Raw genomic sequence first — 18,301 nt, forward strand, 5'->3', positions numbered from 1 at the left:
CAGCTGTGCCAGGTCTTATTTTAAGTGCTTTACATGTATCAGCTCCTTTACTGACCACAACAGCCCTACTACTATTATCTCCTTTTGGCAGATAACAAAACATATTAGTGGGGCCAAATACTCTAACTTCTGACATTAAGAGAACAGCTACATTCAGAAAAGCCATCTTTATCCAGAATCTAAAATGACCACAGAACTCCAGAAATAACCCACAACCATAAAAACAGCTGCAGAGCTCTTAAATAATCAATGTAAAAGATATGTTTCAGCTTTAACTTTGGACTCATGTTTCTTCAGACTTTGTGTAATGTGTTTTTAATGCTGCACAGAAGGGGGTGGAGCAAGCGTAGTTAAACTCACCTTGTTGGGCAAGAGCTAAGATGTAGCCAGAGAACAAGGGCTCGTGGTGCTGCCCTCCTGCTGAGCCCCTGGCCGCCAGCCCAGGGCTCTCCTCCCAGCCCTGCTGCACTGATGAGACCTCCAGACTCCACTTCTCACCTCAGGCCTGTTTATCAAATGCAACAGGTTTAGTTTCTGATTCTTTGGAAAATTGCCCTGCAAGGAAGCTGTGTTAATTGAGGTCTCTGAGTAGCCAGATCCATCCCCCTTTCTCAACTCCGCCCCCCACCATATAAGCGGGGTTTTACTACAAGTCATTTTGAGCAGCCCCTTTTAGTATTCTGTTGAGAAGAGCTCAGACGTTCCTTATTCCTAACATTGTAGGTAAAGTTAGTAAGTTCGGATTTTTATGGAATCCAGAAAAGGGACAAAGCTCATTTCCCTTCATGTTGCCTCAGTGTTTAGGATTAGAAGATGATAAACAGGTCTAACCTTTTATAGCCTAAATTCCTTTAGCAGTAAAGTGTGTGTTAACCTAGTCACTGAACAGGATCATCTTTACTTGTTGTTTTACTGCTCTTTCCATCCTGATGGGGAAACTCAGCAGTGGCTCAGAGACAGCGGCCACCTTTGCAATGGTAGATGAGCAGAAGGTGCTCTCGAGGACGGGTGCAGCCACGAGGCTCTGCGAGACCCTCTTCCTCAGTGCCCTGTCCTTTCCTTCCCAGAGAGAAGAGGAAGGGTCTTCCCTTTCTTCTAGGATCACGGTGAGGTTTGTGTAGTTGTTACCTACCGACTCTGGGCCACACGTTTGCTCTTTTGACTTTGGTGGACAGCTGAATTCTTCAGAGAGCGTCTGGGCCTCTTGGCAGGCTTCCCAGGAGAAACAGGCCATGAGCAGGATCCCTGGAGCATCATGCTGGGTGTCTGATGTGAGAGGAGTACTGAGTACCTGCTACTCTTTGTTGCAGGATCCTTCTGAGGAGGGGCTGTTGGAGGAGCTCCCGGTGGTGTTTGAGGATGTGGCGGTGTATTTCACCCGGGAGGAGTGGGGCGCGCTAGACAAGTGGCAGAAGGAACTGTACAGAGACGTGATGCAGATGAACTATGAGCTGTTGGCGTCCCTGGGTAAAGATCCGAGAAGCCTCTCTATCTGTGCCATCACTGGATATGGGGACCCGCGAGGGTGGCTCCACTTGTCCTTGTCGTCCCCTTTCTGCCCTCTCCCTGCATGTAGGCAGAGAGCGATTAGATCTTTGCATCTCAGAACTCTCCCTGCCTCGGGGTGCTGTGCTCTTTCTCCTCTTCATCCACCCGTCGTCATCCATCTTCCACCAAACACCTGCTGAGCGCCTACAGTGTGCTGGCTGAACGGGCACGAGTCAGGGCTCTGCTTCCAAGAGACAAGCAAGTGTGGGAGAGACAGGCACTTTAAGAAGAAACTGGAAAATAACACAAGCTTTGTAAAAGAGGTTCAGGAAGCACCCTAGGGCCGCTGGAGACAGTGACTTAATGTGGCCAGGCATCCGAGGGAGGGGTAAGGACAGGCTTTACAGAGAATGAAGTGCTTTAATTGCGCTGAAAACCAGGCGCAGAAGGAGGACAGGCTTCCAGACATGACAGAGCTGGGGACGGCGGGAGCGGAGGCAGGGAGGCGAGAAAGGGTGTCCGGCTGGACTCCTGGATTCCTACCTCTGCTTTGGCCAGTGCTGCTTCATCCCGGGGCCAGCGGGGTGGGCAGGGCCGGCCCGGGTGTCCCTGGGCTATAGGCCCCAGAGCATGATCCGCACGCGCTGCTGCCACCTTCCCGGAACAGCCTCCTCTCTTGCATTTGCTCCTTGTTCTTCTCTTTGCCTCCTTTATCCATCAGGCAGCCCAGATTTTCACGTGGCACGAAAAAGACAACTCTTCATCTTAAACGTTATTATTACTAGCCTATATTGTAACAAAAGCCTTGCAGAACAGGCTGCTGTACCTAACTTAGGAATTCCACCAGCGACCTGGGTCATGACTTCTACAGAATAAGGAATCCGAGTATTTGTGGCTTACCTGGTGTCATGTTGCCGGCTCACAGCGCCCTTTCCTGGGCACCTGAGTATTTTCTGTACATCCTTGACCAATATACAACTTCTTATCATTGTTCACAGTTTTAAATGGCTCCTCAAATGTTGAGAAAGGATGTGAAAAATTGTTTCTTTCATGAGGACAGAGGTATTGTACTCGTGTCCTGGGCCAAGGCCTTTGAAGCACACCTTCAAAGAACATTACTACCATCCACAGTGCCTGAGAGAGCCATTGAGCGAGGGGGAGACTGGTTTGTAAGAAACCAATCTCACAGGAAGTTGGCTTTTCCTGTGAAGGAATGAGCAGCAGTGGTGCCCTCTGCCCTCTGGGCCCCTGCGGAAAGTCATGGGGAAGACGGGTGACCGGTGGTACAGCAGTGTGTTTCCCATGGCGTGGGCCTGACTTGGGTTGTTGAGCTGGACCATGTCATCTAAGCATGTTTTATCCTTTTCTTTTTAACTTCTATATGTTCGGAAGTGGGGAAATCTTCAGTAAGTAGGCCTCTCCTCCGGGAGAACTGAGGTGCAGAAAGGGGCTACTGCCCTGGGGTGAGGCTGGGGTTGGCTTGGGTCCTGGGTCTCTGTGGTCCGGTGGGCCTCAGACTGCATCGCAGCACATTTGCGCTGTCGATTTCCTTGTGCTCTTTTCATTCGAGGAAACCCAGCTAGTTCTGTAGTTTTTCTTGTTAGGACTTACAACTAGTAGATTTGTTCTTTTAGATTTTATTATTATGGTACCTGTTTTTTAAAAAGACAGTCTCAATTTGATGCAGTCAGATTTAATGTTAATCTGTCAGTTGTGCAGCAGTTAAACTGTTGTCGACTAAAGCTTTTCAGCTGGTATTTTCCAGGTCAGGTTCAGCCTCCATGGCCCCACCAGTTGTCTTATCAATAGGACTGAACTTGTAGAGGACAGTCACTTGATTATGGAGAAAAGAAGAGGTTTGTGCTTTGATTTTAGTGCTTTCCTCTGCCAACCTTTACTTTTGTGGACTTGCTCATTTAGAACTGTTTATCACTATGTAGAGTTCCAGCTGTTCTTTTATTTCAGTATTTTAAATTCTGGTTTCAAACTTTGGCCATATTTGGTGATATCTCTTGCTCCCCTCACCCCCCAAAAAAGAAAATTCAGTTACATTTCACTGTTAAGAAATTAATAGTTGTCATTACAGAAACAGACAAGCCAATACAGGCACTATGTGGTAACCCTTGTTTTTACTAGTAAAGGTGTCATCGTATGCGGAGTAGCAGGTCACTCACTTCAGGTGTGCAGTGCCTTTTCTACAGGTGAGCTCGTCAGCGACAGCTGGACCTCACAGCTGGGAGAAGAAGTCAGGTCACCAAGTGGAAAGAAAACTGAGTGGGAGAGCCCTCAGTGACATGAGTGGGAGTTAGAGTGGCTTATGTGTTGTTTGGGAGGCTAGCTGCTGCATGGTGAGCCGTATCTGGCCTCCCGGTGGGGCCCTGCTGAGCTAGAGAGAAAGAAGCAGTGCCAGGAGCCAGAGGGGCTGTCTCTAAACCGGTGCGGGAGCCAGCCTGCCAACCCTGGGGTCAGAGTAGCCTGAAAGGGTCAGAATCTGTCTTTGCAAGCCAGGCCATTTTTCTGGACTTCGTGTGTGTGTGTGTGTGTGTGTGTATCAACATGCACATGCGTGCACGTGATATATTTATATCTCTTCAGTCACTTTTCCATTATTAAGACATGGAGAATCTGTTTGCAAATTCCCTCTGTTTCACTTGTTCTGAAGAGATCAAAAAGAAAAGGTTTTTTAGCACCATTTCAGCCATAGTTTCAAAGAGCCGTGCCTGGGGTTCAGCACTTCTGGGGCCACTGCTGCAGGCAGTCAGAGGTGACCGATCCTCAAGGGAGCGTAACTGAGGCAAACATTTTCAGGGATATTCAGTCTCATGTACGATTTCAGTTAGTCTTTAAAAATATTGCTTCATAATTATGTTTTTTAAAGACCTTTATTTATCTATTTGATTTTTTGGCTGTGCTGGGTCTTTGTTGTGGTGGGCGGGCTTCGCACTGTGGTGGCTTCTCATTGTGGAGCACAGCCTCTAGGCGCGCAGGCTCAGTAGTCGTGGCTCACCAACTTAGTTGCTCTTCAGCATGTGGAATCTTCCTGGACCAGGGATCGAACCCGGGTCCCCTGTATTACAAGGCGGATCCTTAACCACTGGACCACCAAGGAAGCCCAATAATTATATATTTTTTTAATTGAAATAATTCTCATATAACAAAAAAATGACAGTTCCTGTCCCACCAATCTCTATCACTGAGTCCTCCTCACCAAAAATTTTTAGCTGTTTTTTCCAGTAACTGGTTTCATTATGCCTAAGAAACACACATATATAGACATTGTTTTTAAAAGCACAAACTTCAGCAGGATGCATTTCTAAAACAGCTTCAATTCTTTTCCATCACCACTTGCTTGGGTCACCTCTTTGGGGATTTTCTTTTTTACCCTTTGCATTGTTAAAAGAAAATTAAGAGAGCTTTCCTGATAGGAATATTTTATTGAGGAAGAAACAAACTGTTCATGAACTGGGAGACTTCACACCCAAAGTGGTTAAAAGTTTGGCTCTCAGCAGGTAATGCTCGGTTTATAAAATGTGAATTAAGGAGTATTTTTTTTATTGTGATTATATTCTCTCTAGGGTAGTAGCACTGTTAACTTTTTCTTGTGTGTAGCTAATTGTCTCAGAAGCTGTATAGTCACTCTGACATGAAAGAAACTTAAATCTTGTTTAAAACCAGAGTCAGCATTTTGAGGAAATTAGGACAGTTTAAGATTTGGTTATGTGGTTATGAGTGTTTGGTCCAGGGGTTTATTCAAAAGGTGGCCCCTGGGACTTCCCTGGTGGTCTAGGGGTTAAGACTCTGCCCTACCACTGCAGGGGACATAGGTTCAATCCCTGGTCAGGGAACTAAGATCCCGCATGCTGAGGCCAAAAATAAAAGCAAATTGTGGCCTCCATTTTGGCTTTCTTATAGGGTGAAACCTTGAGTGGGGCCCATGACTTGTCACACTCAGGTAACAGATAGGCCTCCAATCACTTTTTAGTCACATTTGTGTTTTCTAATTTTAATTAATAAAATGACCAATACTGTACTCTTCAAAACTGTCCTGATTAGGAGGAGAACTCTGGGAAGAGCACCAAGAATCTGTTTCCTTACCTGGACAACAGTTGCACTGGTAGAATCTGTCTGGTGTAGCTATTTTGGAACTCTGAAATCTGTCAGAGGCTTTCAGCTTACAGGGGAAGAGTTGGAAAGTAAATTGTGGTTAAGTTTTGTCAATTTCAGCTCTTAGCACAGTAGCAGCTGCCCATCTCTCTCTCCTACCACAGTGCAAGCGGCTGTACTGTATGACTAGAGCAGGTTGAACAGAGTTGGCAGGAATTGGGGTGGGCCAAAAGGGCACTGTCCTCTAAATATCAGTCAGGGGTCAGTGCTCTGATCACTGACTGCTGCTTCTCATCACAGAGGTGCAGACCAAGAAGTAAGCAGCCAGTGTTGTATACCTCCCCTATTGCTGCAGATTCTTCCCCCTCCTCTTTTTCTCTTTTTCCTTTTTTGGAAACCAGACATTAGAGACTAGGACATTCAAAACCATATAGGAGGAAAACTAAGACAGTGAATTTGCATGACTAGGGAAGGACTCGAAAAGACCTGAGAGGACTTTAAGTTTACACCTCAGGCTGATATTTGGCACAGAGATAGCCTATAATGATTAAAAAATTAAAAAAAAATAATAATGGTAACCCAAATCAATAAAAACAGCAAACCTTGGGGACAGGGGAGAATCTTGATTTCCAGAATTACCACATTATTAAGATTCAAATGTCCAGTGTTCAACAAAAAAATCACAAGGCACACAAAGAAATAGGACAGTATGACCCATTCAGAGGCAAAAATTAAACAAAAACTGTCCCTGAAAAAGACCTGATGGCAGGTATACTAAATAAATACTTTAAAACAACTGTCTTAAACATGCTCAGAGAACTTTAGGGAGATGTGGAGAAAGTCAAGACAGAAATGTATGAATAAAATGGAAATATCAATAGAGAGAAAACCAAAGAAGTATCCAAAAAGAAGATTGAGAGCTGAAAACTACAACTGAAATGAAAAATTAACTAGAGGAATACAAAAACAGATTTGAGCAGGGAAAATAAAGAATCGGCAAGCTTGAGGATAGGACAATGGAAATTATGGAGCGCCTGAAACAAAAAAGTCAAAGAAAAATGAACAGAGCCCAAGGGACATGTAGGAAACCATCAAGTGGACCAACATGCACATTGTTGGAGTCCCAGAAGGAAAAGAGAGAGAGAAAAGGAAAGAAAGAATGACTAAAATCTCCTCAGATTTGATCAGAGACATGGTGGCTCACACTGGAAAGAATCTGCCCACAGGGTGGGAGACCTGGGTTCGATCCTTGGGTCAGGAAGATCCCCTAAAGAAGGGAAAGGCAACCTACTCCAGTATCCTTGCCTGGAGAATCCCATGGACAGAGGGGCCTAGTGGGCTACTGTCTGTGGGGTTGCAAAGAGTTGTACAGGACTGAGCGACCTACACTTTCACTTTCACTTCATGAATACAAATATCCAAGAAGCTCAGTAGACTTCAGGTAAGATGAACTCATACCCACACTGAGACACACTGTAGTCCAACTTTCAAAAACAAAGAGAACCTTGAAAGCAGCAAGAGAGAAGTGAATCATCTCATACAAGGGACCTCAATAAGATTATAAACAGATTTAACTTCCAGAGGCCAGAAGGCAGTGGGCAGGTATATTCAAAGTGCTAAATGAAAAAAAAAAGTCAACCGAGTCCCATATCTGGCAAAACTGTCCTTCAAAGGTCAGGGTGGAATTAAGAGATGTCAAGCTAAACAAAAATTGAGGGCGCTCCTTACCACTAGTTGTTCCTTGCAAGTAACACTCAAGGGAGGTGTGCAAGGTGAAAGGAAAGGACACTAGACAGTAACTTGAAAGCTTATGGAGAAATGAAGATCTCAATCAAGGTAAATACATGGGCAGTTATAAAAGCTGGTGTTATCATAACAGTGGTTGGTAACTGTACCTTTTGTTTCCTGATGATTTGAGAGACTGGTACATTTAAAGGAAAAAAAAAACAATTATTAATCTATAAGCTAGTATTTTCTAACTTTTGCAATTCCATATCTTATTTTCTACATAATTTAATACATTTAAAAGAATTACTAGTTTATATTTTGGGACACATGTATATAAAGATGTAATTTTGTGACATCAATGATGGAAAGAGATGGGGAAAGTTGTAAAGGAGCAGTTTTTGTATACTATTGAAGTTAAGCTAAATTGAAATTAAGAGTGTTGGTACTTTAGGATGTTAAATGTAATTGCCATGTTTGTTGTTGTATAGTCACTAAGTCATGTCTGACTCTGTGATCCCATGGACTGTGGCCTGCTAGGCTCCTCTGCCTGTGGGATTTTCCCGGCAGGAATACTGGAATAGGTTACCATCTTCTTCTCCAGGGGATCGTCCCTACCCAGGGATTGAATCCCTTTCTTTTGCGTTGGCAGGCTGATTCTTTACCACTGAGCCACCTGGGAATTCCTAAATGTAATTCCCATGTAACCAGAAAGAAAATAGCTATAGAATATACACAAAAGGGAATTAGAAAGGAATTTAAACGTTTTCACTACAAAAATAAACTAAACACAAAAGAAGACGGTGATGATGGAAATGAAGGGCAAAAGCCTAAGGCATATGGAAAACAAATAGCAAAATGACAGTCATAAGTCCCTTCTTATCAGTAATTACTTTAATTGTAAATGGGTTAAACACTCCAATCAAAAAACATTGTCAGAACAGATAAAAACACATGATCCAACTTTTTGCTGTCCATAGGAAACTAATTTTGTACCCAAAGACACAAATAGATTAAAAGTGAAAGCATGGAAAACAATATTCCATGCAAATAATCAAAAGAGAGCAAGAGTTGGCTATACAAGTATCAGAAAAAATAGACTTTAAATCAAAAAAATGTATAAGAGACACAGATATTATATATTTATAAAAGTTTCAATATAGAAAGAAGATATAAAATTATATATATAAACCTAATGACAGACTCTCAAAATTTGTGAAGCAAAAATTGCTAGAGTTGAAGGAAGTAAACAGTTCTATGATAATAGTTACAGACTTCAGTATCCCAGTCACAATAATGAGTAGAAAAACCAAAAAGAAGATAAAGAAATAGAGTACTTAGACAATAACCAACTAGATCTAATAGATATCTACTAGATACAGCACTCTACCAAAAAGTAGCAGTATTCACATTCTTCGCGTATGCACGTGAGGCATTAGATTATGTTTGGTGACAAATTAAGCCTCAATAGATTAAAAAAAATAGATATTAAACAGTATCTTCTCCAAATATAATGGGATGAGGTTAGAAATCAATAACAAAGAAAACTGGAAAATTCACAAAATTGTGGAAATTAAGCAACTTTAAACAACCAATGGATTAAGGAAGAAAATCACAAGAGAAATTAGAAGATACTTAAAGATGAGTGAAAACAAAAACAACATATCATTTTGATGTGGGACAGAATAAGTGGTGCTAAGGGGGATATTTATAGCTATAAATGCTTCCATTAAAAACAAGAGAGATCTTAAATCAACAACCTAACTTTACAACTTAAGGAACTAGGAAAAGAAGAATAAACTAGACCCAAAGCTGACAGAGGGAAGCAAATGATAAGGGTTAGAGCAGAGATAAATAGACAATAGAAAAACAATAGAGAAAAATCAGTGGAACCAAACGTTGAAAAGATCAACAAAATTGACAAACCTTTACCTACATAGACTAAGAGGCACAAGCAACAGAGAAAAAAATAGACAAGTTGGGCTTTACGAAAACTGTAAAATTTTGTGCATCAAAGGACATATAACCCAGGGATTGTCTAGTGGTCCAGTGGTTAAGACTTTGTGCTCTCACTTTAGAGGGCCTGGGTTCAATCCCTGGTTGGGGAACTAAGATCCCACAAGCCATGTGGCATGGCCAGAAAAAGAAAAAAAAAATACAACACATAAACCTAATACAAAGTCAGCACACACAATGGGAGAAAATATTAGCAAACCATATATCAGATAAGGGGTTAATACCAGACTATACAGAGACCTCCTAAAACTCAACAGCAATAAACCTGATTAAAAATGGATACAGGACTTGAATAGGCATTTCTTCAAAGAAGATGTACAAATGGCCAGTAAACACATGAAAAGATAATATCACTCATCATTAGGGAAACATAGATCAATGCTACAATGAGATACCACCTCACACCCATTAGGATGGCTACTATCAAAAAAAATGGAAAACAAGTACTGATGAAGTTGTGAAGAAATTAGAATCTTTATGCCTTGTTGGTGGGAATATACAATGGTACTGTCACTCTGGGAAAGAATATGGCAGTTCCTCAAAGAGCTAAAGAGAGAATTATCATGTGTGTATGTGTCAGTTGCTCAGTTGTGTCTGACTCTGTGACCCCATGGATTGTAGCCCACCAGGCTCCTCTGTCCAAGGGATTCGCCAGGCAAGAGTACTGGAGTGGGTTGCCATTTCCTTCTCCAAGAATTATCCTACGACTCAGCAATTCTACTTCTGGGTATATATCCAAAATAATTGAAAGCAAGGTTTAAACAGAATAGCAGCAATATTTTCAGAATATTCTGAAAACAGAATAGCAGCATTATTCACAATAGCTAAAGTGTGGAAGGAACCCAAATGTCCCTGGATGGATGAATGGATGAGCAAATGTAACCTATACATACAATGGAATATTATTCAGCCTTGAAATGGAAGGAAATTCTGACACATGTCAAAACATCGATGAACCTTGAGGACATTATGCTAGGTGAAATAAGCCAGCCACAAAATGATAAAAACTATGATTCTGTTTACAGTAAATAATCTGAAAAAGTACTTAGAATGGTCAAATTCAGAGAGACAGGGACTTAACTGGTGGTCCAGTGGTTAAGAATCTACTGTCCAATTTAAGTGATGCCGGTGTGATGCCTGGTCAGGGATCTTAAGATTCCACCTGCCTTGGTGCAGCTAGGCCCATGGGTCAGTTTATGTCTTCAATTTTTTCTAGGCCCGGGTTCCTGAGTAGTCCCACAACTCCAGGAAATGCAGGTCATACGTCATTCCCATTAGGCAGAGGAAAGAAGCCACCCCACTCTACCCTTCCCCATGGTAGTGTGGGGGACTCAACAGTACACCCAACAGCTCTTTCCAGAAACATCTCTAATATCCAACTCCCTGACATCTTCATGTCCAGTGTTCTGACTCCCTCTTGGTGGTGGAGCTTTGGGTTACAGCCCAGTGTTTCAGCCATTCTTTCCAAGTAGGGCTCCGGTGGTCTAGCTTTGGAATGGGGAAAGAGTTGGCTCCTATTTTGAGGGGGCCTTTAAAACAGGCAGACAGAACCACACTTTAATATCCTGTTGCATATATTTATTGCTATTCCTGATTTATTGATTTTAGATATTATCTATTGATTCCAACTGTGGAGGATGAAGATATGGCCCTCTTACATCACCCCAGACCCCCACTTCTCTTCCTTCCATCCTCTCAGAACAGGTATATCATACTTTTTTGGTTAATTCAATGTGAATTATTTGCCTAATTATGTATTATTTACTTTTAATCAAAGTGACATATGATGATGTTTCCTCTGCTGTAAGATTCCCCTCCCCCCCCCCCCCCCCCCCGCCGGAATTGAATTTTTTCTTATTTTTTATTTTTTTAGTTTTCTGTGCTATCACCACTTCTTCTCAAGTTCTCCCTGGAATTATACAACTCCTCAAAGAATTTCTTCCACATGATCGAACATCCTGTGACTTATCTCACTTTTTTTCTGGAGATGTCTATCACTGAGTCTTCCGTCCCTCTGCTCTGCCTAAGCTAGTTATTCTTTAGGCCTGCTGCATATCTGTGGCCTTGGACTTTCTTTTGTCTCTCTCCTATTTTCCAGATCTATTGTTTCTTTTAGGTTTACGTCTTCATTTTATTGGAGCACATCCTTCAGTAACTTTCTAAGAAAGGGTTCATGGGAGGAAATATTTTAGAATCTGTATGTCTAAAAATGCCCTTATTCTGCTCTCACAATTGATAACTTAGTTTGGGTATAGAGTTCCAGGTTGGAGATGATTATCTTCAGAATTTTGAAAGCACTGCTTTTAGGTTTTACAGGTCCTGTTGAGAAGTCTAATTATATTTTTATTCCTAAATCTTTGAACACTGCCTGTTTTTCCACTCTTAAAGGTTTTAAGATCTGTCCCAGTGTTTTGAAGTACTTAGTGCTTAATGATATAAATGTTTTTTCATCATCTTTTGTTCTAGGTATCTGGTGCTTCCCTTCCATGTGGAAACATACTTTCCAGTTTGAGGAAACATTTTTGTATTATTTCTTCCTTCCTATTTTTTCTTTCTCCCAAGTCCTATTAGTTAGATATTAGACTTTCTAAATCGAGTCCCTGGTTTTGTTTTACTTTTTACTTTTTTTCCTGTTTTCTGCTTCTGTGTTTTTTCTTCGACTTTCCTAGAGATTTCCTCCATTTTATTTTCTAACAATTCTATTTAATTTTTAAAAATTTCTTCTATCATATTTTTAATCTCAGAGTCTTCATTGCTCTTTTCATGGATAACTATTATGACTTTTCTTGGTGGGAATATTCTCCTTTTTAGGGGAGGGATTGAAATTTTGTTTTGCTTCTATCTCTAGTTCCTTTCATTCTTTTTCCTTCTTGTTTCATGTTCACAGTTTGTCTTGAATAAATATCTTTAGGTTCATTCATATTTAAGAATAAAGCCTTAAAAACTGACTGGAATCTCTGTGTGCATGGCTGGGACTCAAGGGGTAGGTTATGAAAGGTTGCTGCTAAGCCGTGAAAGATGCTGGATTCTTGGCCTCTGGAGGAGAGGATTTCAGTCCAGGGCCAGTGATGAGGCTTAATTGCTCAGAGCTTTTGTGTAATAAAGTTTTATTAAAGTATAAAAGAGATAGAGAAAGCTTCTGACATGGACATCAGAAGGGAGCAGAAAGAGTGCCCACCTGCTAGTCTTTTGCAAGCTGTTTTATGTCTGTTAGAAAGCTATTAATCAGATAAGAGAGACACTTCAAGGCTGAGGGAGTTTCACCAGGCCCCTCTTCCACAATATGCATTTTTGAGATAGGATGGCCCCCAGCCATAAAACAATTGATATGAAATCAGCCCAAGGTTTGAGAAAAGAAAAAAAGTTAGTCTTAGGTGGAACCATTTTGAAGAAAGGCAAATTCCAAAGCCAATACATAGTTTCATTAACATAGCTTAAGAAAAATATTTCCATAAGAAAAATGCATTGGTTAGCTCAAGGTTTGAGAAAAGTTAAGTTCAGGTGGGACCAGGTGTCGTCATGGCAACACAGAATTTTAAGAAAGACCGCCTTTTAATTTTGTATAGAGAAGGAAAAAAATCTGACCCTTGTAGTTTGTTTCCTCCTGCCGCTTACGGGAGAGATAAGAAATGTCTGACACTTGCAGCCTATTTCCTCCATTTGGAGACCCCTGGCCTTCCTGCCTGTTAACCTCTCAGTTACATTCACTGTAGGGTGACCATCTGTGAACCTGGATGTTTCACTGAAACACCTTCCAAAGGCTGGATCCGTAGGTATTTTGGTGAGGGGGGCTGGGGAGGGGCAGGTCTGTTTCTCTAAAGAAAACTTGTGGTCTCCTGCATGGCTGTATGCCAGGCTGGTGTTTCTGAGCCCTGGAATACAACTTCTGGTCTGTAGGCTGTCTTCATCTATTTGCATTGCAGTGGTTCTCCTTCATCTTTCACTCACCCCACCATCCCAGGGCCTAGAACCTTTCTGGTTAAGTTTTTCTGTGGACTAATCTCTCTTCTCCCCGAGGGAGGGTGGTGGTATTTTCCGGTTTCCTGGACTAGGTGAGAGGAGCTGGACTTGAACAGGTCTCTTCTTGGCCACCACCTTTTGCTGTGCCTGGTGCCTCCAGGTCCTGGCTCTTGTGGGGACTCTGAGGTCAGCCTCACTTTTTTCTCCTTGTTATCCCCTCTGCTGGTGTTTGGTGTTCAGCTCTGTCAGTTCTTCTCTTTTATCTCCTTTCCTTCTAAAGATGCATTAACATTTCTAGTGCAGTGTCTCTCTTGGGCTTATGCTTCTTTTTACTGCTATTTTTCATTTGCCCTCATTTAAGAGATGTTTTAAGAAGGATATGTGTTCAGTCTACCACAGATTAATAATCTATTATATTTTCATTAGTAATAATATGTGGGTACACACACACACACATGAACATATAAATATATCCCAGTGATCTGAAGATGAATAGTGAAAATAGTCTCCCTTTACCTTGTTTTTCAGTCCCTCAACAGAAATGCCCACAGTTACCAGTTGCTTGCATATGTCTTTCCAAAAAAGTTTATACACCCATTCACATTGATACATAAAAAGCATGTAAGTAGAGATGATGGATTTTATTTTAAATCAAGAGAGAAATTTTTTCACATACCCCTGAAGACTATTTATGTTTTCAGTAAAGGGCAGTACTTAACCCAAAGACATGAATCTCTTTGAGGCGGATTTCAGGGCCCACTGCTGGTGTAGACACAGCGTTAGGGGCCTTTCAAGTGCCCCGTGTAGTAGCCACCTGCACCAAGGCCAGCCATGGGTGTCTCTGAGAAGCACGTACAGGGGACAGTTGTTGGTGACCCTCTCCCACTTCTTGTGTGACTTTATCTTCCCTGTCTTCTTTACTTTTGGCCTCTGTATTTCTTCCTGTTTTCACCCTTTCCCCTCTAGATGTATGTAGCTGACTCATGGCTTCCATGTCTGGCCCATGGAGCTAAGGGATACCCCTAATCTGGCTGCCTTTTTTGGGTTTTAAGAATCAATTGGAACCCTAGACAGGTATGCTTTCATTGCACCCCTAGTTGAATAGATTTTATCAGGAAATACACCCGAGGCCTCCCCAGGTCTTTTGCGTGGGTTGCTTGACTTGATAGTCCAGGGCCGTGACGTCACTATGACTCTTTGTCCCTGAAACAGGGCCTGCTGCTGCCAAACCAGACCTGATCTCAAAACTGGAGCGGAGAGCTGCACCCTGGATCAGGGACCCACATGGGCCAAAGTTGGGGAAAGGCCGTCCTCCTCCAGGTGGGTCTTGATCTGCCAAGCACTTGAATTGTCTGTCCAGGGGCCAGGCAGCTACAGGATGTCACACAGTGTCAGTTCAGCCACACTCGTGTGACTCTATTGTGCATGGGGCCCTATGTTAGGCCCTGGGTAGAAAAACATGAATATGAAACTAACCCTGCCTTCAGAGCATAGAATAGTCTGAGAAACTGGGACTGTTTGGGAAAAGTAAGGAGCTTCGATGAGTGGAGGTGAAACCAGGATGGTGTGGTAGAGCTGATGGGGGAGATACGTGGTGGACACTGGTCACGAGGAGCCATGTGACCCACAGGCCGTGAGCCTCGCCTCCCTCTCCCTGCTCCTCTGTGTTTAGCGTCAACACTGCTGGTCTGTGGGAGTTAGCAGGTCTGCATATGTCCGTCAGTAACTTATTGGCCCCTAGCTATTGTGTTGGAGAAGGCAATGGAACCCCACTCCAGTACTCTTGCCTGGAAAATCCCATGGACGGAGGAGCCTGGTAGGCTGCAGTCCATGGGGTCGCTAAGAGTCGGGCACGACTGAGCGACTTCACTTTTACTTTTCACTTTCATGCATTGGAGAAGGAAATGGCAACCCACTCCAGTGTTCTTGCCTGGAGAATCCCAGGGACGGCAGAGCCTGGTGGGCTGCCGTCTATGTGGTCACACAGAGTCGGACACGACTGAAGTGACTTAGCAGCAGCAGCTACTGTGTAAACCTCCATGCCCCCTTTGTTTCTCAGGCTAATAAGAAGACTTATGGATGTTTGCCCTCATTTCTTTATGGTGCCTTGAAAGAGGATTAAGACCATCCAACAGCATCTACGGCCAAGGTGGTTAATTAAGCTTATGAGCATCTGATGTCACGTGATCCCAGGGTAGCTGTGTGGGTAGAGAAGGGGCGGCTGGCTGAAGCAACCATGAGGATTAGCACATAACCCGTGGGGAGCCAGACTGGCTTTCAGAGAAAATAATGGGAAAGGGTTTCAAGAGAAGCCACTCCTGGGAAGATCCCCTGGAGAAGGGGACAGCTACCCACTCCAGTATTCTGGCCTGGAGAATTCCATGGACTGTATAGTCCATGGGGTTGCAAAGAGTCCAACACGACTGAGCAACGTTTCACTTTTCACTTTCTGATTTCTAGAAAGGTGGAGCCCATCCATCTTCTCTGCTTTGCATAAGGGGTACTTACTGAATTGGGGTGTCTTAGCTGATAGGAGGCTGCAGAGTCCTGGGCAGCAAAACCAAGCACAGTCTGATTTGCCCCAAAGGGAAAAAGAAGACGGTGGCCGTTAGAGAGGCGCACATACAGGCTTCGGCTGTAGAGTCCTCGTGGCTTCCAGTTCCTTCTGTGGAGACGTGTACCTCCTACTGCAGGCCCCGCCTTTGTGAACTGGAGGCAGATGGACAGGCGAAAATCAAGAGGACTTACAGACCCCGCTCAATTCAGAGGTCGTGGTTTGGGCAGTTCCCGTGGTTAGTGATGGACCCCAAAGAGACCAAGCTTTTCTGCTCAGCTTGCAAAGAAAGGCCTAGTCTCCATGACAGATCATCCCGGCTGGTCCGCGGCTACACAGGCCCTTTCAAAGTGGAGACTTTAAAGTACCACGAAGTCAGCAAAGCACACAAGCTCTGTGTCAACACCGTGGAAGTCAGGGAGGACACCCCACAGGCCGCCGCAGTCCCCGAGATCTCCAGTGACCTGATGGCCAACATGGAGCACTTTTTCCACGCCGCCTACTCAATCGCGTACCACTCAAGGCCCCTGAACGACTTCGAGAAGATCCTGCAGCTCCTCCAGAGCACGGGGACCATGATTTTGGGCAAGTACCGAAACCGTACCGCCTGCACGCAGTTCATCAAGCACATCTCCGAGACTCTGAAGAAGGAGATCTTGGAGGACGTGCGCAACTCCCCGTGCCTGAGCGTGCTGCTGGACGGCGCCACGGATGCCTCCGACCAGTCCTGTGTGGGCATCTACCTGCGCTATTTGAAGGGGACGGAGATGAAGGAGTCTTACCTCACGCTGGCCCCCCTCCACAGCGAGACGGCCGACGGATACTTCGAGACAATCATCTCGGCTCTGGACGAGCTGGACATCCCCTTCCGGAAGCCGGGCTGGGTGGTGGGCCTGGGAACTGACGGCTCCGCCCCGCTGCGCTGCGGGGGCGGCCTGGTGGAGAAGCTCCAGGAGATCCTGCCCCAGCTGCTGCCAGTGCACTGCGTGGCCCACCGGCTCCCCCTGGCCGTGGTCGACGCCTGCGGGGGCATCGGCCTGGTCAAGAAGTGTGACCGGCACATCCGAACCGTCTTCAAGTTCTACCAGTCCTCCAACAAGAGGCTGAATGAGCTGCAGGAAGGCGCGGCTCCCCTGGAGCAGGAAATGGTCCGCCTGAAGGACCTGAATGCCGTCAGGTGGGTGGCCAGCGAGAGGCGCACGCTGAACGCGCTCACCCTGAGCTGGCCCGCCCTGGCCAGGCACCTCCAGAGCGTGGCGGACGCGGGTGGGCAGGTTGGGCACAGGGCCCAAGGCATGCTGAAGCTGATGAAGGGCTTCCATTTCCTCAAGTTCTGCCACTTCCTCTTGGACTTCCTGAGCCTCTACCGGCCTTTGTCCGAGGTATGCCAGAAGGAGATCGTGCTGATCACCGAGGTGAACGCCACGCTGGGGCGGGCCTACGTGGCACTGGAGACCCTCCGTCACCGGGCAGGCCCCAAAGAGGAAGAGTTCAATGCTGGCTTCAGGGACGGGCGGCTCCACGGCATCGTGCTGGAGAGGACTGAAACGTCAGAACAGTGGTTCCAGGCAGACAGGGAGAGAGTGGTCCTGACGGGGATCGAATACCTCCAGCGCAGGTTTGACGCTGACCGTCCCCCGCAGCTCAGGAACATGGAGGTGTTTGACACCAAGGCCTGGCCAAGTGGGATGGCCCTGGCCAGTTTCGGGAATGACGACATCCTGACCCTGGCCAGGTATTTTGAGCTCTCACTCCCCCCAGGATACAGCGAGGAGGCTCTGCTGGAGGAGTGGCTGGGCCTGAAGGCCATGGCCCAGAACCTGCCCTTCTCCATGCTGTGCAAGCACGCGCTGGCCCAGCACCGCCGCTTCCCCCTGCTCAGCCGGCTCCTGGCCCTGGTGGTCTGCGTGCCTGTCTCCACCTCCTGCTGTGAGCGCGGATTCAGTGCCATGAACCGGATCAGGACCGATGAGAGGACCAAGCTCTCCAATGAGGTGATCAACATGCTTATGATGACGGCCGTGAATGGTGTGGCGGTCACAGAGTATGACCCCCAGCCGGCCATCCAGCACTGGTACCTGACCTCCTCAGGCCGGCGGTTCAGCCACGTCTACACCTGTGCCCCGGTGCCGTCCCGCTCCCACGCAAGTAAGTATGCACAGCAGAGCTCCTAGACGCAGGGACGCCAAAGAGGAGAACCTCAGCTTCCCAGCCCCGCCCTGAGCTGACAGCCTGGTAGATTCCACTCAAGTCAGCTGTTACCACAGGCTTGCTCCAAGGGGTCACGTGCTTAACTGTTTGCTAGACCGGTGGGTGCTCAGGACAGGTCACCTTTATAATTCAGCTAGACAGGCTGGGCGCCCACACTGCAGGCTGCAGGGCGCAGCGCTAAGAGCAGGAAGTTCCAGAGCCAGGCTGCCCAGGTTCAAGTTCTAGTCGTGCCGCTAACTAGCA

The 18,301-nt window shown here is 45.2% G+C and overlaps 1 protein-coding gene across 3 annotated transcripts in view; it reads left to right on the top strand.

Annotated features, from left to right (window-relative positions):
* Positions 1-18,301, top strand: part of ZNF862 (zinc finger protein 862) — a 33,172-nt gene that overhangs the window by 10,536 nt on the left and 4,335 nt on the right. For all 3 annotated transcript variants that reach the window (XM_019959263.2, XM_019959262.2, XM_019959261.2), the window contains exons 5-7: positions 1,311-1,467; positions 14,506-14,613; positions 15,881-17,995. In XM_019959263.2, the coding sequence (XP_019814822.2) occupies positions 1,311-1,467; positions 14,506-14,613; positions 15,881-17,995 (2,380 nt within the window). The remainder of the gene's footprint in view (positions 1-1,310; positions 1,468-14,505; positions 14,614-15,880; positions 17,996-18,301) is intronic.

This window comes from Bos indicus, chromosome 4 (assembly GCF_029378745.1).
Source record: "Bos indicus isolate NIAB-ARS_2022 breed Sahiwal x Tharparkar chromosome 4, NIAB-ARS_B.indTharparkar_mat_pri_1.0, whole genome shotgun sequence".
In the NCBI taxonomy this organism is placed as follows: domain Eukaryota; kingdom Metazoa; phylum Chordata; class Mammalia; order Artiodactyla; family Bovidae; genus Bos; species Bos indicus.